The 25,727-nt window shown below is 38.4% G+C and overlaps 1 protein-coding gene across 5 annotated transcripts; it reads right to left on the bottom strand.

Moving 5' to 3' along the window:
- Positions 1–233: 233 nt before the first annotated feature.
- On the bottom strand, positions 234–18,412 carry east (enhanced adult sensory threshold). Of its 5 annotated transcripts, none has more exons than XM_019041554.2 (13): positions 18,185–18,412; positions 15,920–16,030; positions 14,066–15,582; positions 13,360–13,628; positions 12,052–12,303; positions 11,402–11,715; positions 10,695–10,794; positions 9,578–9,680; positions 8,300–8,460; positions 6,537–6,757; positions 6,159–6,233; positions 5,317–5,561; positions 234–4,785 (listed from the first exon to the last, which is right to left on the bottom strand). In XM_019041554.2, the coding sequence occupies exons 3-13, from the start codon at positions 15,550–15,552 to the stop codon at positions 2,589–2,591; spliced, it is 5,424 nt and encodes a 1,807-aa protein (XP_018897099.2). In that variant the 5' UTR covers positions 15,553–15,582; positions 15,920–16,030; positions 18,185–18,412; the 3' UTR covers positions 234–2,588. The 5 variants fall into 5 exon arrangements, with proteins under 5 accessions (XP_018897099.2, XP_018897098.2, XP_018897101.2 ...); XM_019041553.2 differs by having other exon boundaries at positions 18,189–18,412; XM_019041556.2 differs by having other exon boundaries at positions 11,402–11,712; positions 18,189–18,412.
- Between the last annotated feature and the right edge of the window lie 7,315 nt (positions 18,413–25,727).

Below are 25,727 nucleotides of genomic sequence, written 5' to 3'. Positions count from 1 at the left end.
TTCTGACTTTTCGCAATGAATGATAATTAGAAAGGATGCAAATTAAGTTGCTCCATTGATCAGTGCATCAGAGAGACTTGATAGTAAACTTAATGACTTTGATTTTATATTAAGTTGGGGTTTGTTCTCTGTGTGAAAAATCAAGCTCTGTAGTGAAAAAGACTAACATTAAGATCAACAGTCTTACTGCTTCAGATTTTTAAAAAGTCCTTAACTATTTTGATATTTTTAAGCATACTTTCTAGCAATGACCACTAGAGAGAGGAGATCGAACTGCTTGACTTAAGTTTAATATTCCTGGCTGACCCTGGCACATCCTGATTTTTAGTACGTATGAATATACAGTTCCTAAAACCACATTTATCGATTTTCAATTTTAAGAAGTACGGCCACCTGCGTTCAATATTCACTCGACTAGATAAGTGTTACTTTTTAAATCGGGTAAAAAAAAGGATAATGCGCCACTTATGACGCACTAAACTGACCCCTTCATTATTTGTGACCCCTGAAGAAAATGACTAAAAACACCTGCCAGTCCTATGACAGGGTGGCAATCATAAGAAGTAGTGCAGAGAAACTAACGAATTCCAAATTCATGATTAAACGCATAAGCAGAGCTAAAGACCAAACCTTGAGAAAAAAAAGAGATAAATAATGGATTACAAAGATTCAAGGCTTTTGTATTGATCTGATAACAGAGTTAGTTTCTGTAAATTTCCGATTAATCTGAATCTGTTTGAAATAAGATTGAGGGAAATGATAAGAACAACTATTATATACATATTTCTGGGTACATTAAATGGGATAAGCCTGAAGTATAGGGTTCAAAGTACAAATTAAATGTTGGGATTTAGTTTATGGGATGGAGCAGGAACTAAGAAGATTGCTTCGTCAAGCATACTTCCGATAGTTTTTACAGATATTCAACTTTTCACAGAATCTAAATTCCGAACACACTGCATTAGATTCTGATTCAGTTAGACCTCTTGCTACTAAGTTTCGTTGAATTCATGATACCTACTTATGTAAAGATGGCTTTCTCATAAATGTGAGAATGCAGTTGCCTACTTGAATTCCGTTACATAGTTTTCATAAGTTCATGGGTGGTCTGACAAAATCAGAATTAATTTTAAGAAAAATTAAATAATGGGAGGCCGGCACCTCAAAAGTGGTTGGTAGAATTCATCAGCAGGTTTATGAAAATCAAAATATTGTTAAGTTGACGAAAATAAAATTTGAAAAAGAAAACTTGCTTACTAAAATAACAAAGAGGGAGGTATTTTTTTATTATATTTTGATAACAACAAACGAAATTTTTTCACTCCTCCATGAAAGTAAATTATCAAAAATAGATGAATTCATTAAAGTATTGCAGGAGATGTTTCAAACATTTCCTTAAAAAGATGCTTAATCGGCCACAACTTAAAATACACAATACCGACAACGCATTTTGCATAGAACAGTGACTGAGAATAGTAGAAATTGAACCATCGTTATAGTGTCATTCAAAATTTACAAAAAATTGGGCTGATTTTTTCTTTCATTTAGTTAAGGGGCCCAATGATGCTTTCACAATGGAAGAAAAATTATTCATTAAAAAGAGAAAAAGCAATAAAGCAATGGATTGAAAAGCACAATTTTTTAAAAATTCTAGAATGACTGCCTTCATATAACTCCGAATATGCTTTCACAGACTTATGTAAAAAGATTCCTCATTGCCAATGTTACACTTTTCAAAAACATGAAGAAAATAATAAAATAGAAGTTTTCAAAATCGTAGGAAATTAATTTTTCTGTTTTGATAAAACGGCAGTGAAACTCCCAAAAAACTTATCTCCTTTGCAGTGTTTAAAAAATCTTCGTTCAAATTTTATTTTTCTGCAGAAGAACACATTTACCTCATTTCTTGAAGTTTTCACAGTCTTTTCTTCACACAAAAGAGAAAATTTACGATAGGTGCTTCTTACGATTTGATGTAATTTTGTGTTTAAAAAGTATCACAGGAATTTTGAAGAGTTGCAAATCAAGATACGTGGTTTGGGAGTTTCACTATCGATATGTGTATAATTACCCTAATTGTTTGTAAAACGTTTCTGAAGAAGTAACATTTTGAGATGATCTTTTTCTGGTTGTTTTTATTTGAAAAAAGTTAGTGCTTGTATCAAAACAGTTTAATCATTGCATGGTAATGGTGAGTCACAGGACAGGGTCCATTTTTATTTTATTTTTTAATTACTAGGAATGCCTTGCACTTACAAAGATGCAGATCATCTGAAAAATTCAAGATGGATATATTTCAATATTTTAAGACTTTGGTTTAGAAATGGTCAGCATGCAATGATAAAAGACAAATTTCGGCCGTTTACTACAAGCTGAGGTCATTTTGCTCCAGGGATGGATATATGCTATTGAGACAGAAGTCTAACTGAAACAGTCAGAGACAAGAGGAAGAATTCCTACTGTATGTAGCCAAAGTAGAGGGCAATTAAACCAAACCAAACCATGCTGGTTACGCTTGCATTGCCTCAAGGCTAGGAACTTTGAAGTAAACCAATATTTACAGAAATACCCGAAACAGCTCTCAGAGCTCAAGGTGGTGGATTGACTTCACAGAAAACAGACACAGACGGTTTTTCACCACCAAGGAACGCTGCAGGAATTTGATTAGGTTTCTTTTCGAGCGAAACCGTCACACTGCGTGGTAAACCACCTGGTTGCGAGACCTGCGTGATTGTCAATGCTTTTGGGATTTTGGGCATTGACCCTGCAGCTGCAGGCTTTGGGCCATCTGTATCAGTTGATGCCAACGATCGCACATCACAAATCATCGGGTTGAAACCTGATGGTTTAGGTTCAATTGGTTTAGGCTTCAACGACCGGTATTGACGCAGTAGAGCAAGATTTTCCATGATCCCTTGTGTAGGAGCTGACATGCGTGGCCGCGAACCACCCTGACTTGAACCAGGAATAGTTTTTGTCTGCATTGTAAATGACTTAGGAACAATAAGCTCCAGCCCTGGTACACTGGGTCTTGATGGCCCAGGAAATCGTAACAGCTGCGGAGGGATTTTGGACACTTGCCTTTGGGGTGGCTTCGGTTTACGAACTTTAAACTGTGAGGGATCCATTGGAGCAACCCTCCTCATTTGAAGGTTGCCACTTACATTATTAGGAGAAGACATTGACTTGTTACCCGTTAACAATTTAGAAATGGCCCCCTGAGGCCGCGGCTGTCGGGGGAAATTTGGTTTTGGAGCAATGCTAAGGCTAGGAGAGGTTTTCAAACTAGGGCTAGGACTAATGCTAATGTTGGGTGCGGAAAATTGATTAAGGCTAATATTGTTCCTATCAAAATTGATAAGAGTGTTTTGAAGGGAGCTAGGAAGGGATGTAGATAAATTGGGTGGGAGGATAAGACTAACGCTGGGGCTTGAACTCGCGGGCACCGAGGCTAAACTAGCGTAAGATACATTTGGGCTTGCACTGGTCCGACTGAGGCTTACACTAGAATTTGGAAAGCTAATGCTTGGATTTGAAAAACTAATGCTAGGATTTGAAAAACTAATGCTAGGTGAAAAACTAGTGTTTGAATTAGAAGTATTTGAATTCAAATTCACTAGATTGACAATTGGAATAGCACTTGGCGCATTCAGACTCTGTACTAGAGCACTGGTGGTTGCTGAAGTCGTAAAACTAGGACCGCTGGTCGTATAGCATGGTGTGCTAGTTGTAGACTTTGGTGTGCTGGTCCCGTGACTGAATGTAGTGGTCGGAACATTGGAAACAACTGGAACACTGGGAGTGCTAACCGTTACACAGGTTGATATTTCATTCACCACAGCACTAGTTACGGGAGGCACCTGAGGAGCATCGGACTTACTGACTAATTTATCACATTTATCACTTGAGTCGCTGAGTTTAGGGGGAGCAACATCCGTTTCTGCACTTGTGCCAGATACTACAGAAGGTACATTGGCTGGCGGATTTGGAGACGGACTTTGAACAGGCGGTTTAGACAGAATCGTTGAGAGAGTAGGCGTTTTGAAATTACGTTCAAAAGAGTCTACACGGTTGCGCACACTGTTGACGTACTTGGCTGCACGAGGGTCTGGGTTATCCACGAGAACCAGAGAACCTGACCGCCAGTGCTTCTCCAGCATGACTAGGTGCCGCATGAAACTAGAGGCATTCCCATAGGGTCGCTGAAGTTCCTGCCACAGTTGTTTTGTATCTTTATCAAACTGGATTGTAGAAACGCAACGTTCCCAGGTTGTTTTTTTGTTGTTTGACTGGAACGACATATCTGCTTTCAGCGGGAGATCTTGCTCTCCAGGGAGATACGGTGGTCGCGGAGCAGAAGAGTTTGTACGTGCATCCTGACCGATATTCAAGTTTGCCAATTTACCAATATTTAAATTGCCAAACTTGACCTGGATGCGCGCTTGATTCCCGCACTCAGGCTGATCCCTTCCACTCAGGAGGGATGCAATATTATTAAATCCAACATCGGGGTTGTCATCTAAGGCACTGTAATCAATTGTTGGAGCTAGAACCTCACTTTGACCCTCCACCGGATCAACATAGTTGCATCCTTGTGAGCTTGAGAGGTTTGGTCTTGGTTTTTCCTCGGGCCCTGCTTTCTTAATTTCATCTGAGGCACTCTTCTTACCTTTGCGCCGCCGCACTTTTCCTTGTTGGTGATGGTCTGCAGACTCATCCTCGGCTGATTTGCTACCAATGTCTTCTTCACTCTCGCTCACTTCAATATCATGATATTGTAAAATCCTAGAAAGGAACAGCAATTCGTTAGAAAATTACAGAAATGGAGCTATAAAAAATTAACATGTAATATTAAAAAATAGACTATATGGCATTTCCATATTCTGAGCATAGAAGTCTAACAGAGTGAATGCTTAGAAATTTGAATGCAGAGGACCTAAAAAGTTCAAAGTGACCTTGAAACTTAATAGGCCATAACAATACAATGACTAGATAGCGCTCGCACTGCAAGACCACGATATTTTGAATTGCACGCAAGGAAATGTAAACAAAATTTTTGCATGGTTATGTCGTTGTTTTTCGTTCGTAAAAGATTATTTTGAGCGTTTCTTTTTCAATGCGTTTATTCTACAACCTATCAAGATCATCTGTACAAAATTTCAAGTTGCCAGGATTAGCAGGGAACACATGACAATAAGAATACTGAAACATCCTTTACACAGCAAGCGCGCAGAAAAATAACCCAGTTTCTGGGGATGGGTCACCTGCTGGGTAACTTGGTAATGAAAAGGTTAAAATATTCACAAATCCACTTACTTTCTTCGATAGCTGCGGAAGTAAGTCTTATGTCCAGGGGTCATCAGAGATAGGTCCTTGTACTTGAGGCGCAAAGAACTGTAGTAGCGGCATAACTTACAAAGGAATAGTTTATCAGTCAGATGGACCGGTATACCATCCTCATGCAAGTACTGATTCAACTCTTCAGCTTCAGGGCCTAGCGCATACATATTATTCCGCGATAATCGTTTCTTACAAATACCGCAAACTGTGAAATAGTCCACCTGAAAATAAGATGAGGTGATTCCTGAGTACTATGTCACCAACCAAAGCTTGTTAAAACACTGCACTTATTACAGGCGTTGCTACCCGAGTTCAACCCTTGAGAAATGACACCTTTGCCAAAAAATTTTAAGAGTCGGTAAGAGTTTAAGAGTTGGAGTAAATTTTGTCTCTACTTTAAGAATGCAACTCACTCGGAGTAGGGGGGGAAAAAATACTTCATTAAAAAGACACAATGTATTCCACGGTTTGCTAAATTGAAAGTGACAGCAGGTTTAGAGCTTCAACAAAATTAGTCAGTTGGAGATCTCACCAAGCCAAAACCTTGTAGATTGCTCTAATGACTTTAAATTTAATTATTAATCTTCAATCGAGAAAGACCTTAAGTTAGTTGAGCATTCAAATTGGAAGAGGGAAGTTCTTAGAGTGCTCAAAAATGTAGGTCTCCATGTTGCAGAGGAGACTACTGGCAGTTGTATATTTTTGTCTCTCTATATAAAGTTCCCAGTGCAAATGAGAGTACGTTAATGGGAGACGAAACAGATTGTCATCTTGTAGCAAATATGTAGATATTAAGAAGAGGAGCTTGCAGAACTTACCCAGTAATAATGTTGAGAGCACAGAGGGAATGGTAAGTGTTGATTATGTTGTATCTTCTCCATGTCAATCATCAACTAAAAATATCAAAAAGAGAAAAATCAGTCTTGAATAAAACATAAATAAAAGAACTACAGTTATTAATTAAATACAAAATTGGAAATCGAGGCAGCACTATACGTCTTTTAACTAGTTTAAGGAGCCAATCATTAATTTCAAAGAATTTCCTACAGTTTTGGCATTAGAGCCTTCTGTGTCTTCTTCTTTTTTTCTTTTTTGAAAAAAAAAACAGCACAGTAATGGTGGATCGAATTAAATGAACTAAAAAAACAATAACTTGATAATCAGAACAGTGTCTGACTCAAGAACCAGCATCATACCTTTTTCGCAATGCTCTTCTTTAGTTTCACAATCCATTTCCTCCTTACAGAGTGATTTGCAGGCTGACCACAGCCCTGAACTGAACAGACAGCATCGCTTAATGGCTGTCGTTTCTGAGGTCGTGGAGTTTGCGCTTTGAATGATGGACAATTGGCTCTTCGGTCTACGTAACGGAAACAAGCATCACAGAGACAGGAGTCTTTTGTCAGAAGGATTTCAACTAGAAAAGAAAAAGAAAATTACATTCCATATTAAATTTGAGATGTTATTAAGGCAACTTATGAGAGGAAAACAAAACACTTGATTACTCTTTTTGAAATTATGGGGACTACATTACTATAATTGCAAGCTAAATATCCAGACTATCCTTCTGTAGCAATTGAACATAACTGCAGTGGCTAAAAAGCTAACAGAGCTAATGCAAAATCCAGGAATTGCCTAGAAAATATGTACATAATTTTTGCCTAAATTTTAGCATTAAAAACGTTTCTGAGCTTTGAAAGGCTCAAAAATGTTTTTTCTTATTGAAAAAGGCTGAAAGTTGAAGTCACAAAAAAACTTCCTAGTTGACCTGAAGCTTATGATATCAAATGAGTGACAACCTATGGTTCCAACCCTCTTGAATCCAATGCAACATGGCAGTCACATGATTTAAATCGCAAACAAACGATTTTATTTGAAAAACGACCAAGGTTTTACAAATCTTACAAATAATATAACGGAACTGAAGTAATGGAGCATGTTCAAATTTTGCATTAAGCGTACTCAAATACTGTAAGATTTTTCATCAATATTCACATGTTGTACGAGTCATCAAACTGCATTTAAGAGAGTATTCTTTTCCAAAAATCACAGAGACAATGTCATCGTTGAGACGGTTTTTCAGTTGAATTTAAAGTGTCAAAATGTTAGTTTTTTCCTTAATTTTAGATGCTTCGGTGATCAAATCTGTCCAGTGACTTGCTTCACAGTTTCAGTTGATGCAGTTTTGTTCGTAAGCCATTCCAATGCAAACTTCCATTACATAACGTATGCTGTCAACAATTTATCTTATCTTCTATAATGCACTCCATGATCAAGGTTACTTCTTTACTGATATTGTTTTTCCTTTTTCCTCATTGACGAAAACTTAATTCCCAGACAATGGACCATGAGACAAGGTACAAATTTAAAAAAAAAAACCCACATGTAGTTTCTTCAAAAATTTGGGTAAAAAACAATTGATAAAACAGGAGCTCAGAAGTCAACTTTTGAATGAAACATTAACAAGTATTTTTGACGTATCAAATAATAGATAGATAATACGAATAATATAATTTTTTTGGCTATTTGACAGATGTTAACTGTAACCGCTTACGCCTTGTTCAGCAGTTGATATCCTGACTTCCTGTAAAGGGATTAATGTTCCCTTTGACACTTTGAAGAGAAAACAAGTTGTGAGCGGCTTTAATTCATACCTCGACTAGAGACCCTTTTCGATAAATGAGGTAAAGTAAATAATTGATTCTAGCTGTTCCGACCGAGCAGTGATACCATAATTGAAATTCCATGAAAGCATTGAAAGTAAAAATGTTTAGAAGCAAATTACCGTAAAATTTCAATTGGTTTCAAAATTGATTTTATTTAAAGAGCATGCCATGAGGAGCTTAAAAACTAGATTCCTCAGATTGATCAAAATTTTTCTTCGTTCAATCTGCAGCTTGGATCATCATGAGGATGGATGACATTGACATGCAAACTGAATGAAAAAAAAGAGACTTACTACTTAGGATTTTAGATCGCCTCTCAGAATTCTTTATCTGACCAATGTGACAGGGAGTGTCCAATGACCCAAATTTCCCATGACAATAACTGCACACATCAGAACAAAGACGTTCGGGGTGGATTGAGAAAGATGAACTTTTCTCTGGGATGACCAATGCTCTGAAAAAATAGAAAAAAAGTGTTTAAAAAAAGGAACTAAACTAGATTAAATTAGCTCTGAAAAATTGTACTGCATCATGCAATTGGCTTTAAAATGTTACTGTGATTGATCACATCATTTTATTTTGCCAGAAAATCTGCAAATTAAAACTGTTTTTATTGCATAGCCAAAAACATTTAATTAATTAATAAATGAAAAAATTACTCCATAAATTTAATTTACTGATGTTCCATTTAATTAAGAGTAAACAAAGGAGTTGCACAACTTGAGCAATATGGCAGTACCCGCGTTAAGCTACCTATTGCAAAATGTGGTCCAATTTTTAAATTCCGGTGATTAAAGGAGGATCTTTCGTGAATAAAATCTAGATTGTCTAAAAAATTCTTGCTCCATTTTGCTTTTTTTTTTATGATTGCGATGAGCAAAACTTCAGATAAAATCCATCTATACTAGATTAGAAATATGACAGAAACTTGAGCGAATGATGGTCCTCAGTTAAAATGAATAAATAATATTGATTATTTTGCAGCGACTCGTGAGGCATTGCTAAGATTAATTGGACATTTTGCAAAACGGAACCAAAAGCATTCCAATGTCACTAGGATTGTGCAACTTCAATTCTTCACAATCAAAAAACTGAACTTGTGCAAAAAATTAAATTTAAAAAGGTAATATTCGTCTTGAATTTAGTTTATTGGGAGTAAAGATAAAACTTGTTTCGATGATCAGTTTATATTTGCGAGGTAAAAAAAGTTGCACAATCTTAGCAACATTAGAAAGCTCTTGGTTCCTTTTCGCAAAATGCAATCCAATTAAACCTTAACTTGATGATAAATTCAATTGCTTGACCAAACTCACAGTCAGAGAGATTACTAGTGGTCTCCTCAGCAATATCACTACTACGCTAGATATTCTGAATTATGCTGCAGCTCTGAACTCTCTGATGTTGAAGACTAAAGTCTCCTCCTAAATGCATTACAAAATACTTCAATACAAAATCGAGCAACTTCAGACATCTAGAGACTAATCATTGAGTTCAAGTTTTCCAGTAAACACTTGTGTAAAAAGGTTCTTAAAAAAATTGAAGAACCTTCAAGAATAATTGATAGAACTTACTTCTTTGGCTCCCCTTCTTTTGCAGTGGAGCCATCTCCAGAATCATCAGCTTTCTTTACTTGTGCGACCTCCAAATCAACTTCGTTTAGAGGTCCACTCAGATCTGTAAAGTAAAATACAAAAGACTGATAAGTGCCGGACAAAAGCTGAATTAATGAACTGAAAGTTACAGAGCTTGCCATACTACTTTTCCACTTGACCTTACTGTAAATTGTGCTGATCAGGAAGAGCTAACTGATTAAAAAAGCTAACATTCTGTTCAAATTAAAACAAAAGAGATAAAATTCGAGTGTGCAGCACAAAACTGATTAGATCTGACAGTCTCCAGAAGATTAATGACAAAAAACTGAACGACAAACAATGGATTCATTTCCATAAAAAAAGGTTGATAAGTCAATCCTCTCAAAATCTCAGCGGTGAATTCAAATTTCAACCATACTCCCCCCCCCCTTCCCCTAAAAGGATAAAACCCAATTTAACTTTTTTGTTTAAAAGCTGGGGTGGCAGAGGACAGCACCCTGATCTAAAGGCCTGTATTTTTCACTCTACTTCTCTACTTTACACCATCTGTGCTTTTGGATAATGACTGTGCACTTAACTCTTCTTATGAAAATGAACTTAGCCACCAAGCACAATGGAATCAATAATTTTGATATTATAAGACTGACTTCACAGTTTTCACTTGTCACTTGTCATTATGTATTTCAATGGGCAATGATTTATATTGAATTAATTAATCAAAACAGTATTTAACTCAGTTCTTCGGAAAATGGCAGTTGGTTTCTTTCTGTTTATCTCCACATGCATCTCCTTGGTTCAAATGATCATGTACAACAATGAAGACTGAACAAATAGCAAGCTTGTCTAGATAATAATTAATACGCACATATCAGAGGTAAAAAATTTGAAAGAGCTACAGAGATTACACTGCCATTAACTTTAAAAAAAGTGCGCAAATCAAGAGTATGACATTTTCTGTACAGAGGGTATAGATTTGTCAGAAAAATATGCCAGCTTCAATTAAAAGCTGTTTGGCTGTCAATACTCAATTCCATCCGAATGTTAGCGGCCTTTGAAGGAGAAAGTTGAAATTGGAAAATAAAAAATTTAAACTTACCAAAGTGAGATTTAGGTTTAGAGTGAGCTTTCTTGGAGATACTGTTCACGACAATGTCTTTTAAGTGGGTCAAAGGTACGTTTTCTGTTCCAGGTGCCAACTGAAAAACATGGAAAGATAAAAAGAGTCCATAGTGAAGCAGTCAGAATTGTATATTTACAGAAAAAAAGAGTCTCAGAAATTAAAAAATAATTGGATTAAAGTGATGATAACATTAAACAAAGAACTGAAAACCTTCTCATCTAGGTATCTCTATGGGCTGACCATGATTTCCAATACACTATTTTCAAAAGTTGTTGACATCCTCCCACCCCTGTTACGATGCACATGTAATGCTGATCCAGTTACACATATAGTACATTAATACATAATATTAGCTTCGACACCTCCCCGTTTCTTACAGAAAAACTCAGAGCTCCGTACTTCAAATAATATCTAGAAAAATCAATTGATGCAAAACAATTTTAAGTTGCACGATGATACAGTGTCTGAGAAGGTTTCTATTTATGAGACGTATGACGTTACTACTCCATGTATTTTTGGTAATATTGACCTAGTTTGTAAAATAAGCATTACACGAAAAAAAAATGAGGACATGGATGTACTTTTTCAAAATTAAAATTTGGTCTGTAAGTATGTTTGAATGGTAATAAACTTTCAAAAGAAGAAAAACACCTTGATATTTGGTATTGTTTCTGGCGACTCACCTCTGAGCAAATTCGATACTCAAGACTCTTGCCACCAACATTAGAGGTATCTTTCTGCTTGAAGACCATCCTCCCTGCTGCGCTCTTTTTGTCCGCATTTCGGTTCAGTTTGATCACTGCTTTCAGTGTGCCTGTATACTTGTCTTTGGGCTTTGTTTTAGAAGCAGCTTGCATCGATGCGGACTGAAGCCCGAGAGCGCCCAATATGGACTCCTTCATTGCTTGAGCTTCCGGATTTTCGCACGGAGGCTTGTTGTTCTCACAGGTAGAAAGACCATCGTCTGTTGACTGGTCTTGTTTACTTTCACTCACTGCTGAAGGAAGAATGAAAAAAAAGGAAAATTTTAAAACTTGTATTTATAAATATATATTCTGCATTATCAGAAGTAATTAGAGTCGTCTGAATATTCACACAAAGATTTTACTTAGCAGACACTTATTTCATTCACTACGAAACGCTACACATATGGGGTAAAAGACAAAGATGTTTAAGTCACATTAATTAGCATTGCCATCCAGTACAATATTTACACAATCATCTCTAATTAACAGGATCAAATAAAATTTAAATTCTGTCACCTCTAGAATTAGGATTCCTCTCACTCACTTCAATAAGCAAAGGACGCATCAGCAATTTAAAAAGGACTTACCTTGCTGTTCATCATTTTCCTTCAGATCATTATCATTTTTAGTGTTCATTTCCTCCAGGGACGAAAACTCTTTGTCCGTTATCTTGGGGTGCTCTGAAACCTGCGATGAGCTACATGAAGCTTCTTCACTGGTCGACTCCTCAGTGATGTACTTTTCATAGAACTCATTCTCTTTTTCATCACTAAACGGGCCATTTGCATCAGATGATTTCTCATCTTCAGGTATAGGCCGAATCAACTTGAATTTTATATCTGCAAAGAAAAGGAGAAACCAGTTTCAATATAGCTTCACATATTTAAACAGAAGTAGAAGAGAATTGGTTGAGGCTTAAAAGATTTATTTGATCATTATTTTTAATATGTTGAAAGTAAACTTCATAACTACCGCAATTTAAGTCCTTAGTTTATTGTAAGGAACAATATTTACCTCTAGTTTCTTCTTAGTCACACAGAAATGGACACAGGATATGCTAGGAGCATCAGAGATGGGTTTCTAAAGGAGGTCAGCAGGAATTTCTAGAGGGGATCAGATCCATAATGACACTAATGGAAATCCAAAGTGACATTGTATTCGACATCATGATCAAACAGCTAGTCTGGTATGATCACGTTGACAGGATAATGGAAGAGAGGCTCCCATGGAAGATACTTCATTGAGTTCCTCCAGGTAAAAGATGAGGAGTGCACCCAATTAAAGAGTGGCGACAAAGGGTTTTACATAAAAGGAGGAAGTATCGACCCTGCAAAGTGCATTGGGAGAATAGGCTACTGTGGCAATCATGTGTAGCAGTGCGCCAGAAAGGGCTGAGAAAGCGCTTTTTATGTGTAAATGCAACTTGTTATCTGGTTAGCTACACCGAAATAACCTATGGAAAACTGACAGAGACAAGCTGTCTTCATTCTGAGCATTTTCCTCTTGAACACTTAATTTGCAGTATTTCTGAGAATTTCTCTCATTTCAACAAAAATGTACCATTTACAGTTCCTCTTAATTAATATCTCATCTCATGAAACGATACTTTTTGCAGATCTGATGATTCTCACGCCAGAAATAAGAAAAAGTGCTGAGGCAAAAAAGAACCAGTGTAACTAACTGTGAATACAAAATTACAGAAACGGCATGTAAAAGCTGAGTTAAATTCAAAATTATTAACTTGACCTTACAAATAATAAATTAGGATGTGGTAACAGGATTCAAATCCATCTGATCCTTTTTCCAATCTTCATGACCTACGTTAGAGAGTAGAAGGGATAAAATTTTGGTCTCTCTTGCATTTCCTGATGAAAAAACTAAATGGAAACACTAACCTGTTGCATCACTGGTATTCTGAAGCCGCTGAAGACTGGTATCACTAGAACTTCGTTTCTTTTGGCCTCGCTTGTACTCCCGCTCCACGAACAACTCAAACTGACTGTTATCTGCAGTAAAACTGACTTCATGTTCATCCGAATCTGAACTTTTGAGTTCTTCATCATCTTTTTGTGAGGAGCGCTTGCGCGTGAACGTTACACCCGTACAGCAACTGTCATTCAAGGATGCTGACCTAAATTTCCTCCCTTGACAAACTTCTCTTGAGCTGAAAATATAAAAAGAACTCCATGATTGTCACGTAGTTTAAGGCGCCCTGCTGATAAAAGAGTTATTTTAAAGGTCACTTCCCGATTAGCTTTGCACTGAAATAAATATCAAACAAACATGATAAGTTCATTTGAGAGGGTACCAAGTAAGTCTCAGGGATGAGATACTTTGAACCTGTCTGTTTTCAAATTTTAAAATGACCTCTGGAAAAACCATTACAGAAGAAATACTTAAAAATCTCAAAGAGCTAGTTTTGTTTTTCATGCACATTGAAAGTCCTGTCAGTGTCCTATGTTACCTACTAGCTTTAGGATTTATGGAGCTTTTGTACTATCTTTTTTGTTTTTTCCACAAAATTTTACTTCAAGGAAACTATAATACAATCCTGCAAAAATGCCTTGCCACTACCCTCTTATTATGCATACTATACGGTACCTTGATTTCGGAACATTAGGCTCCTTTGTTCTATTGCTGCTCAGTTCTCCTGTGGTCGTAACATTATCAGACGCAGAAGAGTCATCAAGCACCACCGTTTCATTGCTGCAATTGAGCTGAAATGAGAGATCTTCTGATTTTTCCTCATTCACATAATCTTTCTCCATAGCAGTATCATCTTCGCTGACTTCTTCAATATCCTTTTCAGCATCTTTCATATCGAGACTTTCGAAATCTTGCTCTGCTTCCTCTGAATTAGGATCTATTTCCACTTTGGGAGAAACAACCTCGCTCTTCAAACTTTCGTAGTTTTCAACTTCAACAGGAGACTTTGCATCAAAACCATCCAATGATTTACTTTCTTGTTCGACACTACAACGCTCTTTCTTTAGTACTTTCATAGGTGAAGCTCCAATGCCTTTGAAAGGTTCTTTCAAGTTTATCATGTTGGCATTGCCTTCATCTCCATCAACGCTAGGAGATGTTGGAATTTCTAGCTTGAACGTTGAGTCACATGATTCTTCCTTCACATCTAAGTTTTGAGAGCTTGTTTCCAGGTCTAGAAAACTGCAAATATCACTCTCAGAAGCAGTGACATAGCTGCACTGCTCATCTGACATGCCATCACTCTTGACAGATGCCAGATCGATTCTTGTCAATTTCTTTCTTTTCGTATCGATATCATAAAGATCTAAAGACATTTCATCACACTTCCTGCGTTTTCCATTTCGCAGAACAGGAGAGTCAGATCGAGTTGAGTATCGGTTGTTTCTGCCCATTTTTGAGCTCTGCTTTAGTGCTTCAACGTTTGACATCTTGGATTGTTGCTTGAGAGGTCTCGACTTATTTCGTAGAGACTTTTTGCTTTGCAGACTAGAGCTCGATTCAGAGTTGAGCCTCCTCCGGGCACGGTTGGCAGCAATTCTTGTGTCTATCTTTGAATCCTTGACAGAGGAATTTTTCTTTGAGCTTGGAGATGCATTGCCTGTCAACCTTTTCTGCTTGGAGCCTTCCTGTTTCGAGGCTTCCTGTTGATTCATCTTGCGCTTGAACTTTTTCCTGCGCTTTGTTACAAATGGATTCCTTAGTCTATACGCCATCATCTTGCGTTTTTCTAGGACCTGAGGATCTACCGTTTTGACATCTTGTGGTGCCGTAACCACTTCATTCTTGTCTTTTCTAAGCTCGGCCTCTTTCATTGACTGCAACTTATTTTTTGTGATAAGTTTGTCTAGGATAGTTGGGCCAAAGGGGGCGCTTGTAGCGGGAGGTGAAGTCTTTTCAAGTATGGAGGAGCGTGGCTTCAGCGGGCCCAAGAGGGAGGGTGTAAACGAATTTTCGGCCTCAATCGCCAGATTTGATGGTCGAAAAGCAGCATCGTTGGAGTTTGAGTCGCTGTCTTTGACAGGACTAGAGAGGGGAGTCCTTTTCAGCACTGCTTGAACAATAATATCATTGCCTTTCAGACTCAGTTCACGGGATGCCATTATGAATCGATTTTGGCCATTTCAGAGCATCTAAAAATAAAGAGAAGAAAAAAAGTTAAGTAGAGAACTGGCATTATTGGCAGTGCTTTTTGCTTTCTTATTGACGATTGGGTTTCATCATTTATGATACCTGCATTTCAAACATTTAAAACCTCATAAACCGTAGAAAACTGCTTTTTCAAGGTTACTGTTACTTGACAACCAGGAAATATATTTGACTGACAGTTTCAGAATGTGGAGATGAAGGTGAAAAATCATGCACAGTTACAAGAATTAACAATGATTCATTTTCATTTTTAGAAATCAGACTTTGCAAGAGGCATATAACGTTGCAATTTTCATTTTTAACTATTGATGACTTTCTTACCTGAATGAGTTTGCACTTCACAGGTCCAAGCTTTCAGTTTAAATTGTCAATGATCAATAGTAGATGAGGACTGACTGAAAATGGGTACTGATCACAGGGATTCCATGATATCTGTGAAGAAGAAATTATATTCATTACTTATTATCTTACGTGGATTTATTATGGGGGGGGGGGGGGGGGGGGGGCTTAGAATAATCTCCCTCATTTCATATATGCGAGCCCATTAGAGTAGGAACCCAGCACTGTTCTTGTTTGCAGCATTGTAGACTTCCTGTCATACTTAACTTTTTAAACGGAAAACTACTTGGAAATTCAGTGACCATCTTATTGGTAACGGCATAGTAATCACTCTGATTACCCACCCAGAGTATCCTCTGTACTCAAGGAAAAGACTTGACTTTTCTGATTATGAGCAGATTCAATGGATATAATTTACGAATTAGACTTGAAATTAGCCTTCAATTCTTGAAAACTTCCATGATTTTTCTCCTTTGACCGAGGAAAACTCTGTGAAAACTTCAAGGAATGATATTGATTTATGTTTTCAAAAAAATAAAATGAGATCGCAGGGTACTAAACATTGCAAAAAAGATACGTTGTCTCGTGAGTGCTTAGTCTCACCGTCCACATGTCTGATAAGGATTGAGTCCTATTGCAAGTCCAAACTGATTGATGAATTTTATCCACTGAATCTGCTCGTAATCAGAGAATTTAAGTCTTGTCCGGTACATGGAGGATATTCAGGGTGGCAATCAGAATGATTACGAAGTACCTTAAACAATTAGATGGTTACTGAATTTACCAAGAGCCATTTGAAAGGTCACTGAAAAATTCAAGCATCAAATGGAACCACTAAATAATAACTTGGGGAGAATAATAACACAAAATTATGACTTTCAGTGTACCTATTGTTTTGATGCCAATGCGGCGTTATCAGTGGCGAGATCAATAGCTGGATAAATACTGCAGGCCGATTGATCAAATTTACATCAGCCCAAAAAACCGTCAAAAATCGATAAATGACACATAAACAGATGGGGCTATATAATCTCTAATCTTGCTGACATATTGAGAGATAATTTAGGCATTCGCTTTGCTGCTCCATAGATTGAATGAGGAGTGAAAACAAATTCGCTGATAGCTTAGTATACAGAATAAATATCGATAATGACAGCTCAAGAAATCCAAGGATGCAAATCTACACATTAATAAAGGGGTGTCACTACATAATAACTAACAAGCATGCCCTTAATTTGCTAATCACACTAATTTCAGTTTCAGCACTATAATGAGGTTCCTGCTTATTTTAAAATAAATCGATCTGTGCACATAGGATCATTGAGATAAAATGAGAGGGATGAGTCTACATATGTTGTTGTTGTTTGAGAAGCACAAATAATCTGAGAGTGACTTTTTTATAACTTCTAATTCCGTGGACTGGCATTGACTGCTGCCCAAAAAATTACACCAGGTTGGTAGGTCGCTTAACACTACGTTGACTGGTGAACGTAGTTGAAGACAGGAATGTAAATTAGACGGATTAACCGCCAGCCCTGGATTGAAAAAGGGCGACAAGGATACAGTTAAGAGTTTGAATAAATACTCTCGCAGAGTCAAGGCAACCATTCACATCATGATAGCTAGGAGAACCACCAACGTTAGGAGTAATCAGGCAACTGACTTCATTATCTTCAGGAAGGAGGTAAGTATGTCTGGCATCTCTACTAGGTAAAGTTAATAATTTTCCTGGCAAAACGTTATCCAAGTAAGATGAATACATACAGAATAAGAAAGAATCCCTCGGAACCAAGCAACATGAATGACATAAAAATTTGGAGCGGAAAGAAAATTAACCTTCATGTTTGTTTTCGCATACACCAATGGTCAATGCTCTAATTAATTAGTAGAGCAAACTGATGACAAAGCACAATATGCCTTCTCTGGAAAATCGTGACATTTCATGCATTATGGAAAGGAAGGAAAAGCTAGTTCTAGGAATATCTATTTCCAGCCAGGATAAAATAAAATTGATCATGGAAATAACTGTTCAGCACTAACTGGCAAATCTTCACTTGGTATCACACAAATAGGTCGAAAATTTTCGCTTGGATGTCTTCGAATGTGAAACACTAGCTTGGGAAAGAAATGAAATCAACACTATCAAAATGTAGATCAATTTCAAAGGGGCATTAGCCAGGTTTTTGTGGAGAATCATCGCCTATTTTTTGCAATATTTATAATAGGCTGTTGACAACAAAATATTACCTACGTTCACTTCGTAGAGATGAATCGTCCAAATAGATCGTTCAATGAATGCACGAATGGATTTTCTGATTCACTAAGTTACATTTGAAACCAGAATAACTTATGACTTTGCGGAAAAACACTTTTTATTCATTCTCAACCACATTTTTGTCGTAATTACAAATAACTTTAACGCCATTTGCGTTCAGTGCGAAGCGTTTGCCATATGTTTTTCAGATAGGTAGTATTACTTTCAATTGAGCCGGGATGTTTTTTCCAAAGGTATTTTTCAATCTGTGCAAACGTACCTATGAGTGGGAAGTTCGGGAAGTAGAGGGGAACGGAAAGGAAAAGTGAAGCCCAAAAAGGCGGAAAAGTGGAATAGAAAATCTGAAGAGGATTAATAATATTTTTGACGGCGAGCTTCATATGCACTTGACGGCGGATTATTAATTTTTCCTTTCTCTCGTACGTGATAAGAGACCGGCACTTTTGAGCAGAGGGAGGGGGGAGTTACATTTCGAGTAAAAAAGTTAGTACATAAAATGTTCCATGGCAAAACCTCAAAATTATTCCGGTCGAAAAATTGTGAAAAAATAAAAATGATTCGCATCGAGAACTGGAACGCGTAGAGCAGAGAGGAAGCAAGCCATACCAGCTATTGCCAGCATTTTTTGCTGGGCAATTACAAGAGAACGTTTGTGCGGATTCCTTATAAAATTTTAAGGAACTTGCTTCGTACTATGCAGAAAATTCACTGAATTTGCACAAAACTCCGCACACCCTCCTGCAAAAAATTAAGGTGCCCAGTTTTTGGCAGTAGCTAATGCGGCCAGGGCCGGATTTACTAACTTGCCGCCCATGGGCCGGCCGCCTGTATTTTGCCGCCCCCTTCTCATTCGTTTTGAAACATCAATAGGTAAAAACCATCAAGTGAACGTGCCAGAGGGAAAGGGATGCATAAGACGCGTTTTCTCGTGTTGGACACATTTTTTGCGAAAGCCCTGTCAACACTACGAGAGAAAGTTCACTAAACTTGGCGCGAATGTTAAGTTCCTGAAACCTATCTCTGTGTGGACAAGGCCTTCCATTTATATGAAAAAAAAATGTGGTTTAATAATTTTAACTTCCGCCGCCGCGCCGCGCAGACCGCACTGTGTTTGACGCAATGCGTGAAGTATTCACGCAGTCTTGTAGGCAGCTATGCGTTTCGCGCCGCCCGCTGCTGACCGCAGCGACCGCACTGTCTTTGACGCAAGGCTTGAAGTATTCATGCAGTCTTGTAGGCGCTAATACGTGTTACATGCCGACCGCCGCGCCGCGTCGAGGTTTTCTCCTTTTCATCTCATCAAGTTCTCGCCCAAGTTCTGGCTCTCTGCGCCGCGCCGTTCCAGGCCAAATTCCGTGTTCGGTTTCTCTCTTATAGTCTTAACTCGACTAATTAAAGGTGCTGTCTATTGTATCGCAGAAAGACGACAAAATTAGAGATATACTCTCAGGAAATGAGAGATTATGTCACCTCTTCCCGTTTGTATTTTTTTCTGAATCCGGTTTTTCTTTATACCTAATTACCTACATTTAAAAAAATTGCAAAATTTGCCGATCCCTAAATTTGCCGCCATGGACCGCGGCCCATGTAGCCATCCCCTGAATCCGGCCCTGGATGCGGCTTGATTCCTTTCTGCTTAACGCGGTTCCACTCTACCGTGCTAAGGAAAAACGCCGTATGAACATACGAGAGTTGCCAAATTTCCTCCGATAAAATATTAGTTTTTGAGGATAGCTATGAATATTTTTCCTTAAAATTTTCAGTAACGTAAGTTCAAATTGTGAACAAAATTATCTGAAAAATTGGAGGAAATATATTTGCAAATTTTCCTTAAAGTTGGTGATTTACCAAAGGAGATTTGACAACGCCTGAAGGTTCATACGACGTTTTTCCTTAGCGCGGCAGCTCTGATGTAATTGCCAGTGCCCGCACCCGCATCAGCGAGGCCAACTAAATTACCGATGTTCTATACTCTTGCGCCAATATTTTTGTTCATTACCGTACTCTAACATGTTTTAAATTTCGAAGTGATTTCTTGCTCTTTTCTTTTCTATGTTCCGGTTTTTTTAGGATTTAAATGGGTAACTTAGGGACGCCACCTGATTGCTCCGTAGTCCACTCCCCGAAGCGCTGCGCCTTTACTGCCGTGCTAAGGAAAAACGCCGTACGAACCTTCAGGCGTTGCCACATGTCCTTTGACAAAACACGAATTTCCTGGTGATTTTATGAATATATTCCTTTCAAATCTTTGAGATAATTTTGTTCGCCATTTCATCTAAAGCGCCTGAAAATTTCAAGGAAACATATTCATAACTTTCCTCAAAAATAAACATTTTATCGAGAGAAATCTGGCAACTCTCGGGTGTTCATACGGCGTTTTTCCTTAGCACAGCAGTTTAGGAGAACCAAAAAAATATCCAAGCAAAGAAAGTCTCTGAAGTGGGTTAAGGAATTTCTACATAGGTATCATGCTCAGCAATCTTTTTCGCGATTTCGAGGGCCAGGACATTGTAATACATTTAAATAACAAATCATGGAAAATTGACAATGTTGCGATGAAAATCAGTAATACGTAGTTTACTTCATCGGCAGAATAGGCAGCGTTGGAATTCAGGTGTAAGAGAAACTAGAGAAATTGTCAAAGCTTCAGTTAACGTCGCATGCGAAGGATAATAAAAGAATTTCATTATATCGCCTGAGGAGGATGCAACTATTCGCGCTCCACGGATGTCCAGGTTGCATACGCACGGAAAGGAAGGCGTTTTGACTTCAGGCATTAACCGCCTCACCAGCGCAGCACAGTGGCGCGGCGCGGCGCGGCGGCGCTTAGTGGGTCGAGTCAGTGGGAGAAATTATGCAAAATGTGGAAACATTAAAAGCTCAGATAGATGGGTAGACGGAATGTAGAGGGTTAAAAGTGGTTTCATTATGATTTTCGCGTAAAAGTCCCTTCAAGAAGCACCCCATCAAAAACCCATGTGAAGAAATTGACATCAAAAGCAGTTTTAGTCGAAAATTTCATGTCCAACCTGTTTAAAAGGCTAGTGTTATTGTCCGGCGAGCTTTAAGTAGCACTGCAAGGATCTACGAGTCCATCCGAGATTTATAGTGTTGTAGAGCCCTTATTCTTGAGCTGCATTTTTCCACATTTTCGCAAAAGTATGAAGAAGAAATCTTATCGGTCGTCAGTTTTCGATTGCAAACGCCTTTTAATATTCTTCAGAACCTTGACTTATTTTTCAAGATGTAATTAATTTTTAATAATTTACATAATTAATGATGTCATGCGTAAGATAGGTGAATAGATTGTGTCTAAAGCTTGTAATAGCGTTAAGAAACATCTCATCTATGTTGTTCTCAAAGTCGTGGCTTAGTTATCGTTTTCTAATACTGTAAAACGCTCTCGCAGGGTAAACTTATGAAATTTGATGGCATTTTTTGCGTCAGATAGCGTAGAATTTACGCATTTGAAGATAGGGTAGGCATACTTAGTTATCTTGTTATATTTTGTCCCCTTGCTTACGGGTATGGGTCCTTTTACCTACCATTATGACATATACTTACTTAGTGGAAAACAAATTATAGAAAATTCATAAGAAGAATTTTGCTTCCTTCCTAAAAGTAAAGCATTCGAGAAAATTTTAGAAGTGCAAATGAAAAATTTGGTTTTGTGATGCGACCACCATACGATCGTCACAGTGCAGAAGTGCGTAACTCAATTTTTGACAGTTTCGAGTTAGCTGCATAAAAGTATTGTTGAAGATGTCGTCTATCTGTCAGCAAGAGACTATGGTCGAAAAAAATCAGGAAGTCACCTAAACCTTAGAGTTTTTTACGTGTAATCGGGCTTAAGTGCAGAAATGCGTGTCTCGTTCTGGCCCCTTCATTTGATCCGGCGCGCCTCACGCACAACACGCTCTCCTCTGTGTTTCCCGCCTACAGCATACGTATGTGTACGTTGATCAGCTGTTCTGTGCTTTCATATATTTTTGGGAATTCCCTAGTTTTGAATTTTAAAAGTTGCTAAATGTTTATCACTCGAAGGCTCCCAAGTGTCATTTCTTCATAGGTACCCATTACTAGCGGCGCGCGGCGTTCATGTCCATTATTCACTCACTGGGCCAACGCAATCATGAACTGACGATTCAACACAACGGTCACTTGTATTGGAGTCAATCGAGTCACACAATGCTTCATCTTCCGTGGGAGGCTCAACCCAAGGGTCGAAAGTGTGATTTTCTCGTTTGAGAGAGGTCCCTAGTTGCTTCCCTGAGGGATGATCCGGTTATTCTAAGTTGGGCGTATATTAAAGCCAACAAATATATGCCTTTCCGCGCCTCGGCCTATTCCCCCTCCATTATACTAATGCAAATTATTGTTTCAAAATTTCAATCGCTTTGGCGTATCTATAAATACTTCAAAATGACTCCAATTGTAGGCATCTTAGTTATTTCACTAATTGACCATTTTGGCAAATGATACGCTTACATTTTCGAACATAACTGATATGAGTCGCGCCCTAGCGGGTACTTATAGTGTAGCGGAGATGTCCGGGACCCTTGGATACCCAGGGGGAATCCGCGGGGATGGGCTCCTTGGATGCCAAGGGGGGCAGCTCCGAGGGTTGGGTTCTGTGGGTGTCAGGTGGGGCAGCCCGCGGGGGATTGGGTTCCTTGGATGCCAGGTGGGGCAGCCCATAGGGACTGGGCTTCTTAGATGTCAGGTAGGTCAGCCTCCGGGGAATGGGCTCCTTAGATGCCAAGGGGGGCAGCCCCTGGGGATTGGGTTTCTTGAATGTCAGGTGGAGCACCTCCGGAGGCTGGGCTTATTGGATGCCAGACGGGACATCCCCATGAGGAGTGTTTTTCCCTAAAAAAAACACGTATCACATTGCCGGAATTCGTACCCTATTGCCTGCGTCAATGATTTGCCTTCAAATGGCCGGGTATGCAAATTGACTGTCGTGACGCACGAATAGTGGTATCAGAATTTTGCACGAAGATTACATTGCTGGTTGAAGGCGCTCTTCTGTGTCGTATCTGAGTGGTCCTGTCCAACTATGTTGACCAGAAACGTCCAGCATTTTGGAGTCTTCAATCGAGCAGTAATTTTAATAAATGCGCGAAGAACATTATTGCACGTTCCAAGATTTTTTTTCTTTTCTCTGAAAATCTTATTTCAAAAAAGAGAGTCCAAACGCTCGGTTCAGATTGTGGTTTTTAAGTCCTCTTTCTTTGGTCATCGTGTTCTCATGCAAGACTGAGAGTGTCGCCGTTTACAAGATGCTTGAACGTTCACAGAACGCTAGTTACGGAAATGCGTATTTCGTGATGAAATGTCATTTTTCCAATCATACAATGCTTGATCTTGCCATAAGAGATCAAACTAAACTTATCTGATAAGGAATTATAAGCGTGAAACTCGTTTTTTCAGTCTTTAAATGATCCAAATCCGCCAACAACAGGTTTAAAACACTAATTGCAAAAATATGCGTATCTCGTGATGAAGTGTCAATTCTTAGTGCCGAAAACGCGAATCTCGGCATTTCTGCCGTATTTTCTAACAGTTCGAGATATTATTCAAAATGCTGAAGGAATCTGAAAAAGCATCTTATTCTTGCTATCCTCAAGAATTATTACCCTTCTACTAACAATAAAGAGGAATGTAGACAGTTTTTTTTTTTTTTTTACTCTCCTGGAAAATCGTGTTTTCCGAGATACGCACTTCTGCACTTTCACCATCGCATAGTGTTATCCAGAATATGCTTGCATACATAAAAGTATGAACTTCCTCGCTCTTGCAGTGATGCGTGCAGTTCGAAGTTGTTGGCAAGACGTCAGACGGTTTCGTGACATCGTTATGGAAACATTTAGGTCACCATTAATCCATGCTGTGGTACTGACCTGAGAATAATTTACATAGTTTTCCTCTGTTGCAAAGTATTGCAAAAGGAATCATTCAATCACTAGGTACTCCAACACTCTGGCCGCACATAGTTTTTAATGTTTATTTCAGAGAGGAAATAATTCTTGTTGAAATCGCCTTCAAATATGTTGAATGCAAAACTAGCTTCAGATAGAGCATACGAATATGGTGAAACAAAACTACGTATTTCTGTTAAATTTGTGACCTTGTGCGTGCAGATTTCCTGTTAGATTTCACTTTTTTAAGGGACAATCGATCACCATACGGCAGAAAATCAGGATTGGTAATGATGAATGGTCTATTTATTGGTAGGAAGTACCTATACATGATATCTCAGAGCAATCATCGTCGTGTACTAGTTTTTTCTCGAGTGTTTTCGATCGCACATGATCGGAAGCTTGAGGAGTGAATAGGGAAATGACTCCAAAGAATCCAAGTTTGAGAGTATAAGGATATATATATTTGAGAAAGAGGGCTTTCGTCGAATTATTGAATACCACAAAAATTCGCATAGCCAGCAAAATTTCTTGCAAGCTTCGAATGCACATTCGAATCATTAAAATCACATGTGAGCATCTGCAGAACCGCAAATTTCGTCAAAAAACGAGAAAAATACAAAAAATTGACTTGACAATTTTAGGTATTTTCATCTGCTTGCGCGCACAGCGCAGTTAAGAATGTCCGCGTAAGATCAACTGAAGATACAGTGGCGTGGCGTGCTTTGCGATATATCGATTGATCGACCATTTAAACATATGGAAAAGTATCGATAGACAGGGTGTTCGCAACGAACACATTAATAATCGATTATTTACCACGGCTTAAAATGGGGAAACATGGATAGATCGCAAAGCACGCCACGCCAATGCTGAAGACATTGAACATGTCTGAAATATGCTTAACAGCGTCTGGAAATCCGCAAAAAAACATGAAAACCCACGCAACTATGTCCGGAACTAAACTTGGCCGGCTTCACGTACTTGCGCCCCTATTTCACCGCCCCCCTCGAATTGTCGGCGTACATGCCGTAAGTATATTGCATAGCCAACACATTTATTTTTTTTTAAATGCAGATGTTTTTACTCTCTCATCAAATATATTGCGGTCTCTGTTGGTAATCATATTTCACCTGATTTTCCTGCAATGAATCGCCACTTTGTCGCATCGCGATTCCGGCGGCACGGTATTCGCGACAGCGCCCTATAATAATATTCGTTTTTCTCTTTGTTTATATTTTTGCAGCCCTCCAAAATTGCCGCCATTGGCTGCGGCCTGGTGACCTATGTGCGAGAGTCATTCCATTCCTTCATTTTCAGGCGATACCACATCACATACCTTCTGCGGAGTTAGAATAGCGCGCTTAATTTCCGCTTTAGACGATGCGAGAATAATGCCTACATTCATAAACGTTAGTAATTGGAGACAAGTGAAAAGCTAATATTTTCCTTCATTTCTGCGTGATACCCAAGCACATACCCATCTGAAGCATGATCGGATTTATACGAGAGTCGTCCAGAAAGTAAGTTTACCTATTCAATATCTCCTAAACTATGATAGATAAAGAAAATCTGTAAAAATCGTTAAAAATCC

The sequence above is a fragment of the Bemisia tabaci genome, chromosome 3, assembly GCF_918797505.1.
Source record: "Bemisia tabaci chromosome 3, PGI_BMITA_v3".
Lineage (NCBI taxonomy): Eukaryota > Metazoa > Arthropoda > Insecta > Hemiptera > Aleyrodidae > Bemisia > Bemisia tabaci.
This window is presented reverse-complemented; position numbering and strand designations above follow the sequence as displayed.